General features: G+C 35.8%; 1 protein-coding gene across 4 annotated transcripts in view; it reads left to right on the top strand.

The window, feature by feature from the left end:
- Cdh8 (cadherin 8) overlaps window positions 1-16,163 on the top strand; it is a 352,592-nt gene that overhangs the window by 159,873 nt on the left and 176,556 nt on the right. For all 4 annotated transcript variants that reach the window (XM_035442610.1, XM_035442608.1, XM_035442609.1 and 1 more), the window contains exon 3: window positions 11,267-11,386. In XM_035442610.1, coding sequence (XP_035298501.1) covers window positions 11,267-11,386 — 120 coding nt within the window. The remainder of the gene's footprint in view (window positions 1-11,266; window positions 11,387-16,163) is intronic.

The following is a 16,163-nucleotide window of genomic DNA, read 5'->3' as shown; positions in this document are numbered from 1 at the left end:
ATTTTTTATTGAAACTAGATTCTTTTCTCATATAATATATGCCAACAACATTTTCCCCTCCCTCCACTCCTCACAGCTTTCCCTCATCTTCTGTCCCTTCCAGTTCCAAAGAGCAGGCGTTCAAGAGACAACAGCCAAACAAGACAAAACAGGGTGCAATTAAACAAGGCAAAAAGCCCTCATATCAAGGCTGCAATCTTAAGAAGTTTGAAGTCTAAAGCATGAAAGACTTTTCCATTAAAATTTATACACAAAATAAAAGGTACCCCAAATCAGTTGAATAAAGCATTGTGGGAGCTCAGAGGTGGGGTTAGGAATCAAGTACATCTTCCAAATGTTGTAGTAGTTTGTTAAGAACGACAGGAATAGAAATTTCTGACCAAGTGTTTATGTAAAGAAAGTGTCATGATTTATTTTTTTCCTTTTCAATGGTTTTTAAATACATTTTCTAAATTTTCTACCAAACAAATTCCAAAATTATTAATTTATCTCAGGAGAATCCATCTCAATTGGCAACTTCTATTAAGCTGGACACAGGATTATCCTTCTCCTTCAATGTAAATCTTGTCAAATATTATGATCAAAACCTCCTCATATCAAAACCTGTCATCTATTTCTTTATCCAGCCTCCTAGATTCTTCATATTTGGTTCACACACAATGCTCTATCATGCCATTTTATAGCTATTGCTAAAAATTTTCACACTCTCACTCTTTGGTCTTTCAAGAAAGCAGAAGTTTCCTCCTAATGATAATTTCTAAGCTACTGAAATCAAGGCTTGACACAAGGCAGGATATCAATAAAAAGATGGTGAAGGTCCTGAATGGGAGATAAGACCATTTATTTACAGATGGCTACATTGTGGACAGCGAAGTGAATAGAATAACATAATCTCTGTGTTTGGAAACATTATTTTTTAAAGAAAATATTCCCAAGATCAAAATTACCCTAATGGAATCACATTAATATTTCTTTATTTGTGACTTTTTATCCAAGTTGGTCCACTGGCTCAGTGGCTTTTCACTTACCCAGGTCTGAAATTTGACAGGAATTTATCTTTCACATCAGCAAGACAGTGCACTGTCATCATTTCTACAAGTCCTGGCTTTTCACTAGAGAAGCAGGCTTATTCTAAAAGAAGAAAAATAAGCAGCCACAAGGGTGGATATCTTTTATTTTCATGCACAGTAGTCTTAGCTCACAGTTTATCAAACACAAAGAAAGTGTCATGTCGTAGAGAACATATTGCTGTGGAAAAACAGATATCCTTTCCCTTGGGAATAACATTTATCTTCCTTTTATGGAGATGCATATTGAAAGCCAAAAAGGGTGGTTTCCTTACCCTTAATAATTTTTTATACTAATTACTTAATTATGTGTATTTGGTGTTTGTCTTCTTGATGTATGTGGTGCTGTATGTGCCATTATGCAAAGTGGATGAAACTGGACAACTCATGAGACTTCATTTTCTTCATTCATAATATCAGGTCCATTGATGAAATTCATATCATCAGGCTTGATAGCAAGAGCCTTTACCTGGTATGCCATCTCTCATGTCTTATTCTTATATTTGATGTTAGAAAACTGAATCAATGATATTAAAAAGAAATTCTTAGTATTAACTCATGGACATAGCAATAGGTCAAACTGGTGTCTGTGTAGGAGCACGTGTGTGTGTGTTTTGTGTGTGTGTGTGTGTGTGTGTGTGTGTGTGTGTGTTGTTTTCATGTGTGTTTGTGTAAAGAAATGTATGCATATTTATAGAAAACAGAAGTCAAGTTGGGTGTCTTCCCTTACTGTTTTCTACTGTAATTTTTGTGATACAATCTCTCATTAGACTTCTAGCTCTTTGTGTATATTAGAAGATCAGCAAAGAGATCCTCTTGACTCTGCCTTTCCAACACTTGAAGTATAGGTGTGTTACATTGTGTCCACCATTTTGCATAGAAGCTGGGGTTCTGAACTCATGTGCTCATGCTCACAAAATCATTGCTATGCTGAGAGTGGTTCAGTCTTTTAATAAGGTAATGTCAGCAGAAACTTCTGATGTGCCTGTAGCATGTATATCATTATGCTTCTTATATTATATTGTGCTGTATTCTAAGAAATACATGAAATAAAAATTTGCAGGTTTCTACAATGAAGAGATATCAGCTGCATGCATTGTAATTATAATCTTCAAACATAAGTGTAACAGCAATTCCAACTCACCTACACATTCTTGTACCATAACCTCCTGCTCAATTCCTCATATCCTATATATGCAATGAAAAACTCTACATTATGAATGGGAAAATGAATGAATTCATATAGTAAACCAGATTTAAATGATCAAATCATCATCTGTTACATCTAAATGATACATCTAATGCTACGGGTAGCATCATTTTGCAAGGTCAGGATGAACATACCTGATATTCTAAAGCATATATGATCCTGGTTTAGTTCTCTAGTATTTATGGGATTTCATTTCATAGGAAACTGATTAGGTGAAAGCTTTATTGCTGGAAATAGGTTGCATATGGAAAAAATACACTTTTTCTTTTCTGCAGTGTTGGGGAAGTCATCTGAATTAAAAAAGAGTTTATTTATGCACATGTTACTGTAAACCATGCAGCTTACTAGTTTCCACAACTAGGACTCCAGTTGCTATTATTATCTGCTTGCAAATGCAGTGTCTAGCCCACCAGGTTAGCAAGCATTTGTTTGCAAGTTTTTGAAAATGCACTTTCCACTGTGCATAGTGACACTGTGCATAGTGCATAGAGATTTTACAGTAACACATTTCCACATGATGCTTTCCAGTTCTCTCACCCAGTGCACATTACAGATACATTCCTGAATGATGCATGGGTGAGTAAGATGTGTCTATGTACTCAACTCCATTTTCTAAAGCATTTTAATCACATATGAAAGTTTCTGGCTAATTTTAAAAGCATGATGTTAAGTGCCTTGACTATTTTATTGTTACACTACTACATATATCTATCTCTATGTGTTCCAGAAAGAAATATGGAAATTGGATATACTTACATAGTTGATGTCTCAAATCCCAGACCCAGAAAAAATAAAATGGCAGAATGCATTTGGAACTATCTGTCTTGTTACCCCAGTTAATCTGCCCCTGTTCCAATACTAAAGTTAGTTGAGAGCATGAGATATTTGGCATAATCTTTCTGCTGTAGGTTAAGATGTGGTACACGAGGAGAACACTCAGAAAGTAATTACAGAAAAACAATAATGGGGCTAACCCTGGGATTCTGGTGTGTGTCTGTGTGTGTGTGTGTGTGTGTGTGTGTGTGTGTGTGTGTGTGTGTGTGTGTGTGTGTGTGTGTGTATGTTAAGCAAAGAGTCAGCTGCTTTTGACTGACAGCAAGATTGGATCATCAACAACAACAACAAAAAGACTACAATATGCAGTTATCAGTTTAACATTGCTTTTTCAATAGTCGTCCAAGATTCTTGGGAAATAAACTTCTGAAGCCTGAAGTTAAATGGTCATGTCGTTTGCTTCTCTATTTATTATTTTCAGAACATAGCTCTGAAAGAGATCTGCATATACAGAGTTAAACTAGATAAAACACTATTTTATGCCAGGTCCATGCTTAATCCTCTTCAACCTGTAAAGACCCCCTAAGGCAGCCTTGGAGATTTGGATATTTGGCACGTGTCTTCTATAATTAAGTAGCACAAGTGAAGAATACTGGTAGGATTTAGGGCATGTTTCCCACTGGGAACATTTTCTTGATTTCTGTCTGGAGAAATAAATGTTGAAGACTATGGTTCCACTTACAGAAATGGGTTGTGAAATGAATTGGCTGTTTGCATTGCTAAGTTTTTACCTTAATTATGCAAGGGTTGTGTTAATATATAAGTGGGAATATAGAAGCAAACAAACAAATGGGCCTCATAAATGTTGCCAGTCAAGTATATGAGTGCCTTAATGCATTGTTCCACAAAATTACCAGGCAATGGTGTGGATATGACATATTGAAAAAAATCCAGGGCATCATAAGTCCATTTCTACTAAGTGTTAATTTAAATGCCAACAATTTATGCAAGCCATGTGAAATTATGACTCTGCTGCCCCACAACAAACAAGTAAAGTTGTCAGGCTGACACCCATGCCCATGTACCTATTGTGTTGCACAGCACTTGGAGAAATTAATAAGGAGGATGAGAAGAGTTGAACCAAGGGTTTACTTTTATTATACTAATGAGATGAATTCCGTCATTGCTATGAACCATTAAGATTGTGTGCTTTGTGATGTGTATGAATGTTTAAGTGAGGCATTTTCAGATGATAATGCCTAAGCACTCTGTCTGTGGTTTGTTCCTATTGAACTTGCAACAGGGAGCTAGAATTAAAATGAAAAGTTTGAAGAAGAAAGAAGCAGGGCAGCAGTGCTCGCCTCCTTGGATTTCAGCTGTTGCAAAGGTTCTGCTTCTTTATTTTTCCACTGGCTATTTCAATGCTTATTCTCTAAGAATGTATTGCAAATGACTCCTTGCAAATGGGGTTTGTGTTCCTCTCATCATAATAGTTTTAGCTTTTCCAGTGTGTGCATTTTCACGCTGTACCAAACCTTTGTTTTCCTGTTCAGGGTGTCAGCACCAGCATTTTTCTTTCTGAATAATGTGCAGAATTGGTGTGCTGACTTGCTCATATAAAAAAGTAGAGCCAAGCTAGCAGAGCTATGCTACCTAAAGCTCAACATCTTATTTTCCTGAAGGCTTTTCATCTTAGTTTGTCAGCAAACCCAAACCTCTAACCTGACAGACTAACATCTTTGATGGCTAATTTTGCTTGTAGTGTTTGCTGTCATGATTGGAAGAAAATGTGTGAGTTCTGCAGCTAATAGGAGGAAAGTTTCAGGTGGGGCAAGATGTGGGGAAAACTGCAGGCTCTCTCATAATTAAAATCCGTGCAGCATATCAGCACATTTCATTCAGCTAAGAATGTAAATGTAGAAAATGGGTTTGTTAAAAACAGAAATCACCTTGGAATGATCTGCTCATACTTGACTTGATGCTAAAAGGCTGGATTGCAGTGATGTGGGATCATTTTTGTTGACAACAGCTGGAGACACAACAGCTATATTATTATAATTAGGATCAGCATCCAGTTGGATTATAATAGGGGCTTTCTTGGAGAAATGGCACAGTGTCAAATTTATAGTCACTAGCTAAATGAGTCTCTTGTATCCTTGACAAAGGGACAAAAACAGTTCCAAATGAAAACACAAACAGAGAATCCTGGTTGTTATATTTCCTGGGTATTACTCAGGGTTCTATTTATCACAAACCAAACACTTGCTGCTTTGAAGAAACATTATCCTGCAAGGTTTACACTTTTCAATTTCCCTCCGTGCTCTGCATTCTGCATGCATTTCCATGGAGAAGCCCAGACTGCAGCTTGACTTGGAATCTTTTCTGCTGAAAGATTAACTCCGAAGCGTCTATTTTCCTTCTTCAGGATAATCACTGACAAATGCCATCCACACAACCTCCCCACACATCTACTGCATTGCACAGGTGTATCAGCAGTCCTCAATCCCTAAAGAGAAATGTCATCCATGACAGAAAGGAGTGATACCTTTTCTTTTCCAAGTGCCTAACATCAAAGGATGTGCTTTCTGGAACCCAGACATCAGGCAGACATATTTTGGATGAGTCTGTGGGCAAAAGCTAGTCTTAGCACTGTTGGCCCACTAGTTCATCTTCACAGTCACATGGGATTTGCATGATCGCAGAATCTGCATTCTATTCAAGTAGCAGCAGAAAGCTTGTATTGGCAAGTGCCTGATGCCTGGCTTTGTACTCACTACATTAAACACTTTTCTCTTTTTGACCCAAGAGCAATTTATCCTGAAGTAGAAACTTATGTGAAATAGATTGGACAGAGGTCATGTGCTGATGAATGTGAGGTTGTATGTCAATGTATGCGGTTTTTTTTTTTGAAAATTTTAATAATGAAATCATTTTCTTCTTTTGCTCATATTGCTATATATATGTTGTTTTATTTTGGTTGACATAGATTCATTTATCTATTGAGTTATGAGCAGCTCAGAATTATTAATTTTACTACTTTGTTATAACATTATAGTGGATAAATTTAAAACCCAGTGTTCCACTTTGAGATATACAATCTTGTTCTTTATGTGTAACCTGCTCTGAAATGGGATACTAGATCATATTCCCCCTCTTTGACCTCCATATTGTTGCATTCACAATTTGTTATATTTCCCAAGATACTTGCAAATGTATTATTGGTAAAGTTAAGAAAAAAAAGACTCACAAATTAAACATTTACTACCATTGAAAAATTGTAAAACTATTTGTATTCAGTTTTAACTCTGTACACATAAGAATACACTTAAATTAGGAGGACAATAAGCTTCTAGAAATATTTTCAGTACATTTTGCCAAGTGTTTACATGAGTTATTTCACTGCATTATCTGAACATGTCTACATTTTAACAATGAATACCAACTTTGTGAATAAAGACAAGGATGCCAAAGGTTAGAAAAGTTCAATTATTTAGCTAAATGCATAGAATTTGAAAAAAAGACACAGAAAATGAAATTTGTGCTTTGGTTCAAGACAGTGTAACTTTTTAAAAAATGTATTCTTTCAGCAAGAGTTGTGTTTAACACTTGTTTTGTGTTTAACACAAAGTTTTGGCCAATGAAAAAGCTGAACTGTGGATCTGTTAAGACTCTATCTCATGCACCAGCCCTATGATGGGAAGCCTCTCACAATGACATGAGATCACATGACAATAGTCATGCAAGCAAGCAGAAGTCATGGAGACTAGTTTGTAAATAGCAAACTGCCAAGGATATATTCTCACTTTCCTTCCCATGAGAAATGGTCTTCATGTCTCATTTCCCCAGATGAATAGTTTTAAATAAGCTAAGTTTTACAAAACGAATCTGAACATGAGTTTTCCTTCTCAAAATACTCATAACAGAAATTAAGGTGCCAACACAAATGGAGTGACGTTCAGTTGTGAAAAGTTTGGTCCTAACATACATGTTGATTCATGGCTTCACATCCAATTGCCTGAGAAGACTTAAAGAAACATTCTACCACTGTCTGTATCATATCATTCTGGATGGTACTTTGCGAACCATATTTTGAATCTGATAGACTAGAGACATAGATAATACCTCTAGATTTACCATGTTATAATTTCTGAGTTGTCTACAAGCATTACTTTGCTTAGCCCCCTATATGTCTGTCTATCTATCTACCTACCTACTTATTGTCATTTATCTGTCTATCTATCTATCTATCTATCTATCTATCTATCTATCTATCTATCTATCTAATCTGTTTGTATTCTGAGACTGAGTCAGGTGAAAAGACTTGCCTGAAGATATGGGAATATGTTTCAGAACGTATTATAACATACTGTGTCCAAAACCTTCCACAGTACTCTGATTCATCCTATACCATAGATCTATGCAAAGATATAATTCTTCAGAAAATACTTAGATATTTATTTATCTACCAATATACCTGATAATTTACGAGTCAATACAAGAGATATAAGATAATTTTGAAGATATTAGAAAAATATTTGATTATTCACTCTCTTTCCCCATGCTAAATTAGTGACTGGACTTACTATTACAGTATCATAGTGAGCATTAAACTTGAATACTATTTCATGTCAGTTTGTTACTTCATAATGGGAAAACTATGTCTCTTGCTAAAAAATCAAAGTAGACACACTGAACAACAAAGCAAAGCAAAATTCTCCTGTGTCTTTCTTCAGACCTTCCCACTTGTCTTCATTTTGATTTCTGTCAATCCTTTAAATGGATCTTGGGGCATTTCTTTACTGTATCCATTTTTCTCCTTTTTAGAATTAGTTTTGCATACTATATAACAGTTAATGTGTATCTTCCTTAAAATTTTTATGCACTCTCACAAAATACAGAATTTTACAAAAAATATAAATGAATTCTCTTATACTTGGAAATGAGTTTTTCTGTGGTTGGAAACTTCATATTGTCTTTCCGGCAGTAAAAATACTATGTCCTCTCTTGGATGAAGATAAAAGAGCCAACATGACAAAGTTCTTCAGTTAGCCATTTTATACCAGAACCAAGTCCGACTCACCAGGAAGGATCCTGATGGTCTGACCACCATAAAAATATTTGTTCTCTTGATATTATCATTTACACTTAATCCCTCAATTTAGAATGGAACACTTTCAAACTGTCACTATCCCACACTCAGTTAATCATCAGATTATGATCTTAGTGCACAGATAAAAGTAAGGAAATTGATAAGGAGTGTCCATTTTACATAATCATACACCAGTGGTCTTAATTGGATTACTGATGTAATTTCATAACTGATCTGTTCCCTTAATCAGTTCTTTTCCTGCAAGGAAATTGGGCAGCACTGAGAACAGAAATGGCCACATCAGGAATGATCTGTGCTTAAAAGATCCTCCTTGTTTCCTATATGGAGCATATATATTCTGTCACTCAAATTCCCCTTAAATTTGATCCTAGCTTGAATCTCTAGCTCTACATTTGCTAGCAAACATTTCCTGTCATCTCTTCTAAAATTGTTTTGGGACTTCTAGCTCCCTATCTTTCTGTCTCTTGGAAGTCTTTCCCTTCAACTGTTCTCAAGTTCATGTAATTTTCAAATAATTGACACTATTGGTCTTCTATGTGTTCATCTTCATCTGCAACATTTATATTTCACTTGGGATAGTGAATCTTTACACACACACACACATACACACACACACACACACACACACACACACACACACACACACACACACACACACACGCACACACACACACCAAAATGCATTGCTCCAAATTTATGGTGGAATATGTTATATAAGTGAAATTCAAAGCATGCTATTGCTCTATATTCTTTAAAACTTATAAGACAGCATTCTGAGTATAAATTTCAATTTTATACAGCTATCAACTACACAACAAATATTACATTATTTTCCTGAGCAGTGACTGCAATTGAAAGCATATCAAACACACTTTGATTGACAGGATCTTGCAAGAACTCAATCCTGTTTCAATCACCACCAAGATATACTCCTCAGATGAACCCTTTATCTTGTTCAGGATTAAAATCCTCTTTCCCTCTATGCTGGACACATTAGCAACTGACAGCTGAAGGCTGATAATCTGTGACACTGCTTTGTAGTTGCCCTTGGCTAAACTCACTGCCTGACTCAATGCCAAAGTTCCATTCTCATGGGCCATCTCATCTCCTACTTCTTCAATCTTACAATATGAATGTCTGGCCCCATTTGTCAATGAGTGCTTCTGTTCTCAATATCTTGCTTCACAGCATCATATAATTTACTATAGCCTTTGTTGTGGTTTCATGGTAGGATATATACTTCGGCTTTGTCTTATTTCCTTTATTTACCTCCAAAGGTTGACAAAGGACAACCTCCAATAAAAGTTCTGAAAGTAATCTTTTATTAACATGATTACCATGAATGATCTGTGACACTATTATTTTTCTTTTTTACCAGTTCTTTTAGTTTATTTATTATTTGAATTAGAAACAAGATTGTTTTACATGTCAATCCCAGTTCCCTCTCCCTGTCCTCCTCCCCTTGCCCCACCAACTAACACTCTACCAACCCCATACCCTTTATGCTCCCCAAGGAGGGTGAGGCTTTTCATAGGGGGTCTTCAGAGTCTGTCATATTCTTTGGGATAGGGCCAAGGCCCATGCCCGTGTGTCTTGGTTCAGGGAGTATTCCTCTATATGGGATGGTCTCCCAAAGTCCATTCCTATGCTAGAGATAAGTACTGATCTGCTACAAGTGGCCCCATAGATTTCTGAGGTCTCCTTACTGACACCCACGTTCACAGGGTCTAGATCTGACCCATGCTGGTTTCCCAGCTGTCAGTCTGGGGACCAAGGGTTCTCCCTTGTTCAGGTCAGCTGTTTTTGTGCGTTTCACCAGCCTGGTCTGGACCCCTTTGCTCATCACTCCTCCTTCTCTGTAACTGGATTCTAGTTCAGTTCAGTGTTTAGTTGCGTGTGTCCGCTTCTACTTCCACCAGCTACTTGATGAAGGCTATATGATGACGTATAGTCATCAATCTCTTTAACAAGGGAGGGCATTTAATAAATCATGAGGTAACATATTATTTCATTTAGCCACTTAATTGATAAACATACATTAAATAACAACTATATGTATGACTTTATATTTAGGAAAACAACATTGGCCTGTCCTCATCTACTATAATTCTAATCACACCAGACCCCTGTGTTCTCCACTGTTTCTGAAGTCATAAGACCACATGATCATCTTTGTCTTTATTTATGATTGAGAAATTTCTTAAGATATTTTATATTCATTTGTCTGTGAGAAACTTGAAATTTCTTTAATATTTAGTTTCAGTGTAATCTGTCTTTGAAACATGTCCAGGGCTATTCTGTTTTTTCCTAGACCAAAAGAGGGCAAATGCTTGCAGAATTATTTTTATTCACCTGAGTAGCTGAGTCAATTTATCTGTTTCCTTTCTTTCTTCCCACTTTAAGCTTCTTTAGTACATGTATTTTTTTTATTAGCTTATATACTGCCATTCAGACAAGCTCTATGTGTGCAGTTGTTATAAAACACAGAAGATTAATGTGCAAAGAGGGTTCCATACTGTTATCCATGGGTCTAATTACCTGAGCTTACTGATTAATTGGTGGTTCCTATCTCATTTTATTTTTTGAGAAATTAAATGTGATGGAATAAAATATTCCTTTGATATTTATGTGCTTCTTTTAAAAGTAGTCAGTGTTTCAAAGTACATTCAGTTGTACTTTGGCAAAACTTGAGTACTACATGCTGTATTTTATTATTAAACTTTTGTTTCATATTTCTTTGATATGACTCCTTTGCATATTCTTTAAACCCACACAAATCTAACAGATACCCTTAAAATGAAAACTACAAGACATCTTAAATAATAGAGACTAAAAGTGCTGTTGTAATCTGTTATTCCAACCTCAAAGTACTGTTTCTTACAAAAGACTTGCCAGTTGTTGAAGTTCTGACTAAGCTGCTTACCTTTATCCTTTAAAGGATGCATATTGATGTATCTCTATCAATCAATCCATCTCTCTGTCTATCTATTTATCTATCTATCTATATTTATCTCCTATAGGTTTAATATATGATATACTTGACAAAATTTAGCACTTGGCAAAAATAATGTGTGAATTCTTACCACTTTACTTTTTTTTAATTAGGTACATCTGTCACTAATGTAACAGCCACGGATGCTGATGACCCAGTTTATGGAAACAGTGCAAAGTTGGTTTACAGTATCTTGGAAGGACAGCCGTATTTTTCCATTGAGCCTGAAACAGGTTTGTGGCTTAAATTTTAAATTCTATTTAACATGTTTTGCTTCAGGGAAACAGTTATTAGGATCTGGTTTATGAAATGTTCTGCCTAAATATTTCACTGACTATACCAATAATATTTGACTGCACACTGTGAGGGACATGGTTAGCTCTGCAATCATTGATACTGATTAAAATGAATTATAAAACTTGGGTTGACTATCACCATTTCAGCAGATGGTCTAATGCAATTTCCCATACTAGAGTAAAGAAAAGAATGGTGATTAAAGCAGGGGAGTACAATGTCATATTTAAGTATAGATTCAGTAACTTATTGGCTGTATGTTAAGTGACAAGTCACTTTCTAGGTTTTAATTTGTCCATCTATAAAGTGAGGTTGGACCCAACACCACTCATGTGGTATTATTCATTGTACAGTGACCATTCATCACATTATTATGTCTCTATCATTACATTGAGGAGAGTAGTCCATTGCTGATATCTCAGTATTTTAGCTCTCATAAAGATATTTATTTGACCCAAGTCATACACCGCTAATATTACCAGTTATGATTTGGCAAATATAAAAGTGTAGAAAGAAACAAGCTTGGTAGTGGGGTGCACACCTTTAATCCCAGCATTCAGGAGGCAGAGCTAGGAGGATCTCTGAGTTCAAGGCCAACCTGGGCTACAGAGTGAGTTCCAGAAGAGCCAGGGCTACATAGAGAAACCCTGTCTTGAAAAATAAAAACAAATACACCCAACAATAACAACAACAACAAGAAAAAATAAAAAAGAAAGAAACATTATACACACACATAGACACCGATTTCTCTTAAAAAAGGATGATATAGAAAGGGTGGCACATCCTTTAATTTCAGCACTCAGGAGGCAGAACCAGGTATATCTCTATGAGTTCAAAACCAGCCTCGTCTAAAAGAGCTAGTTCTAGGAGAGGATCCAAAGCAATACAGAGAAACCCTGTCTAAACTTTGTCCCCCCAAAAAAGATTCTCATAATAACAATACATTTTATAACTGAAGATATTTGTCACTAAATACATTAACATAGTATAAGATTAAATTTGCTTTGATGGGCCATATTAAATATGGTGTTTTTATTACAGCACACATAACATTATTATATTTTATTGATTTCAGTGTTGTTATTAAGAGCACTTGCTAATAAAAGCACTTTCTACTGAAATTATTTGTCTTCTCTATCCTGTAGTTCCTGTCTTTCCTTTACCAATCAGACAGTTGACCTACCTGCGTATTTTTTCTTTGGTTCATACATTTTCACCACTATTAAGAGAAATTCCATAACTTGTCATTAGGTTAGTCATTAATCAAATTAAATTTTGAATTTTTCTTTGTGGTTTTCAAAATAAATTTAAAGAGAAAAATCATGCCTTTAAAAGTAAGAAGTACATTTATACATATATAGGTCACAGCTACAGGAGTAAACAGAAATTTGGAAACAGGAAGACACTTGTGAAATGCATTAAATTAAGGCTATGGTTAGATGATTTTTCTCCAGTGCAGAAGGAATCTGTTGTAATATTTATCTCATTTTAACTCTTAGATACCCTGGATACAGCAGAGTAAGTCATCATTTAAAGAGAAGGGAAGTCTAGCTATTCCCTACAATTTCCTATCAAAGGTCTAGTGGTAGAATTGGGAGAAGATACAAATCACATGCAGGCCTCTGATTTCATAGTCAATTTTGAGAATGTTATATTTCTTTGAATTCTTTCCTCCATCCATCAATATTTCTGTCTTTTCCTCCTTCCTTTATAAACTCATTCCTTCCTACCTTCTCTTCCTTTCTTTTTTTCATTTTCCCTTTTGTTTCCTTGTCTGACATAGCCCAGGCTCATTGCTAAGAAAATAAGCTTTAGATGCAGGCCTTGAACTTCTACTCTTCTTGTGCTCACTTCCCAAGTCCTAGAATTACAGGCATGAGCCACCACTATAACTATGTATCTTGAACCTCACTTTTGATAGGGTATAGTTTTATCAGAAGGGCTTCCATTTTTCACCAGTTCTAGCATAATAAAGATATTAAGCCAAGAATTTCCATTGAGTATTCTCTATGTGCAGCCACTGAATTAAACATAGGGAGAAAAAAATTACAAAGGCTAGTCTCAGCTTGTAACTGTCTCACAATCTATTTCAGAGGACAGTTTTTTTTTCAGTGTAAATATAGTAAGCATGGTGATGTCTTTTAAATAATTTATATCTGAAGAACAAACTGTTATGTGATGTAGATAGCTGAAGCTCCCTACTACTGCAGAAGTTTCATGAGTGTGTATTGCCTTTTGCCTAATTAAATGAACTCATCTATATTCATACTTTAGCCAGTGTAATAGGGATCCATATCAACACATCCATTTAAACTTTATTGTTTGTAGTATGACTGGTATAAAATTGTCTGATATGTATTTTACCAAATTAATTCTGGTGCTACTTTGGATAATGCTCCAAGTATCAGAGAAATGATACTTGAGCAAGTCACATAGTAGTTGCTAAATAAATATTTGGTAGATGACGGTGACAGTTTAGCTAAAGAAATTACAATGAAATTAAAAGTAGACTCAAAATTTAATAATCAATAAAGAGTGAATTCAAATTTTATTCTTAAAACAGCAATGTACTAGTAAAGTATATCGATTACGGCTTTAATAATACACAATCCTTCCTGGGCCTTTTTGTTTGTTTGTTTTGTTTTGTTTTATTTTTTGTTTTTCAAGAGAGGTTTTTTCTTTGTAGCTTTGTAGACCACTCTGGCCTTGAACTCACTGAGCACTGCCTACCCTTTAATCCCCAAGTGCTGGTATCCCCAAGTAGCACCACCACTCCCAGGCTAAGTAAGCTTGTTATAAATAGTATCTTATCATCTTGGAGAAGTGGCTTCTAAATGAAATTAGCACATTGCTCTGTAAATTCTTGCATTATAACACTTGAGTATGTTCACATAAAAGGAAAAAAAATGGTTGTTATTTCCAGAAAATCTAATTCTTATTGTTTCTATAAAACTTTTTCTCTCTCTTTTAAAAAATAAACTGATAAAAGATATTGAGAGAGTTGAGAGAGGATATTTAGAATCAGATCGAAATGGAAAACTAAACATTAGAGAAAATTTGCAGTTTTATTTTTATCAGCCTGTAGAAATTGTGCCAGTGTTCTTAGAGCACCAGAAACATTAGAATGACTATGTGCATTCAAGTGGGATTTATTAGATTGGCTTAAAGTAGACAGTCAGGCACCAGCCAATCCCCGCTGTTCTGCTGGAAAGCGTGAAGACCTGTAGCTGCTCAGTCCACATTGCCATGTGCGCAGATGTTCCATCTGTCTTTGAAGGCCCACAGGATTCCTGGAAAGCTACTGGTCTCAGGTCCATATTGAATGAAGATAAGTTCAGATGCAATGAGGAATGACCACAACTGTTGTGGCAGTAGCATGATGACAAGAGGGTTGATGAGTTTAGTTACATACATTAAGGCAAACAAGGGGATAAAACAAAGATTCTCTTTTTCTGACTTCTATTTATTTGGGCTGCCACTGGATAGTTCTGCCCACACTCAGTGTGTCTCTTCCAAGCCAATTAAATGTCTGACGAAAAGTTTGTCACTGGTATGCCTGTCTGTGAGTTGATGCTAGAGGAAGTCAAGTTGAAAACCAAGATGAACCATTACACAAATTAAATACCTTTGGTGGTGAGCAGAAGATGAGGATCACTTAGTTACTTTGAGAAATAGACAAAAAAGTGGAGTTCAGAATGAAAGATGCTTAATGGGGTCCATGACTGAAAGATAAATGAGTTAGAAAGCCAGGTTTTCAGGGAAGTCCTTCTAGTCAGATTCTCATCAGTAAGAAAGGAAACAGGAACAGTTATGGCAGTTCTTTTTGCATTTTGGATTAATACCTGGGGGTCCTTGGAGGAGCTGAGTCATCTCATATTGCACATGAATGTCCAGTCTCTAGCATTTATACTGTGCTTATGAATGAACTTTGAAGTGTCAAGACATTTCTTCCTTTAACTGAAATATCCTAAATTATGAAAGCAGTGACTGCATTTCTAAGAGTAGCAACATGCAGGGTCAGCAAGTCTTGGCCAGTTACTAGGTGTGTGAATTGTAAAATGTGCCCCATGTATCAAAACCATCAAGCATGTCCTCTAACTTTGACCAAGATTTAAAATCCTAAGAACAGTAAAGAATTTTTCAGGAATGAGCAGAGACTTTTTATATAAGGACAACACACCTCTGAAGGCATTTGTCATTATTAGCTTTAGTTGTCAACTTGACACATCTAGGAAGAGGAAAACTCAGTTGAAGAATTGCCTCTATTTGATGGCCTGTAAGCATGTCTCTGGGATGTTTCTTGACTGCTGATTGACAAAGGAGGTCTAAGCCCACTGTGAGCAGTAGCATCCCTAGGCAGGGAGCCACAGGTTTTAAAGAAAGGTAGTTGAACATGAGCCTGGATGCAAGTCAATAAATATTTTCTGCTTTTATTTCTGACAACAGGTTTAAGTCTTGAATTTCTGCCCTGACTTGCCTTCCCAGTGGGTTGTGATCTGTGAAACATAAAATGAAATAATAACTAAAATTTATATTAGTATTTTGTCAAAACAACAGAAAACAAAACTAGACGAGCATTCTTAATGAACTGTCTCTGTATATGTTTGGTCTGTCTATGATTTCAGAAAGTGATACAGTCATAAAAAGTTATCAGTTATACAGGGTCAGATTCTTTCCTTTTTCACAAGGAGCTGGCCATGCTAGCAAAGTTAAGAC

The sequence above is a fragment of the Cricetulus griseus genome, chromosome 3, assembly GCF_003668045.3.
Source record: "Cricetulus griseus strain 17A/GY chromosome 3, alternate assembly CriGri-PICRH-1.0, whole genome shotgun sequence".
Classification (NCBI taxonomy): Eukaryota; Metazoa; Chordata; class Mammalia; order Rodentia; family Cricetidae; genus Cricetulus; species Cricetulus griseus.
The sequence above is the reverse complement of the archived record's forward strand: the minus strand, read 5'-3'. Positions and strand labels throughout refer to the sequence as shown.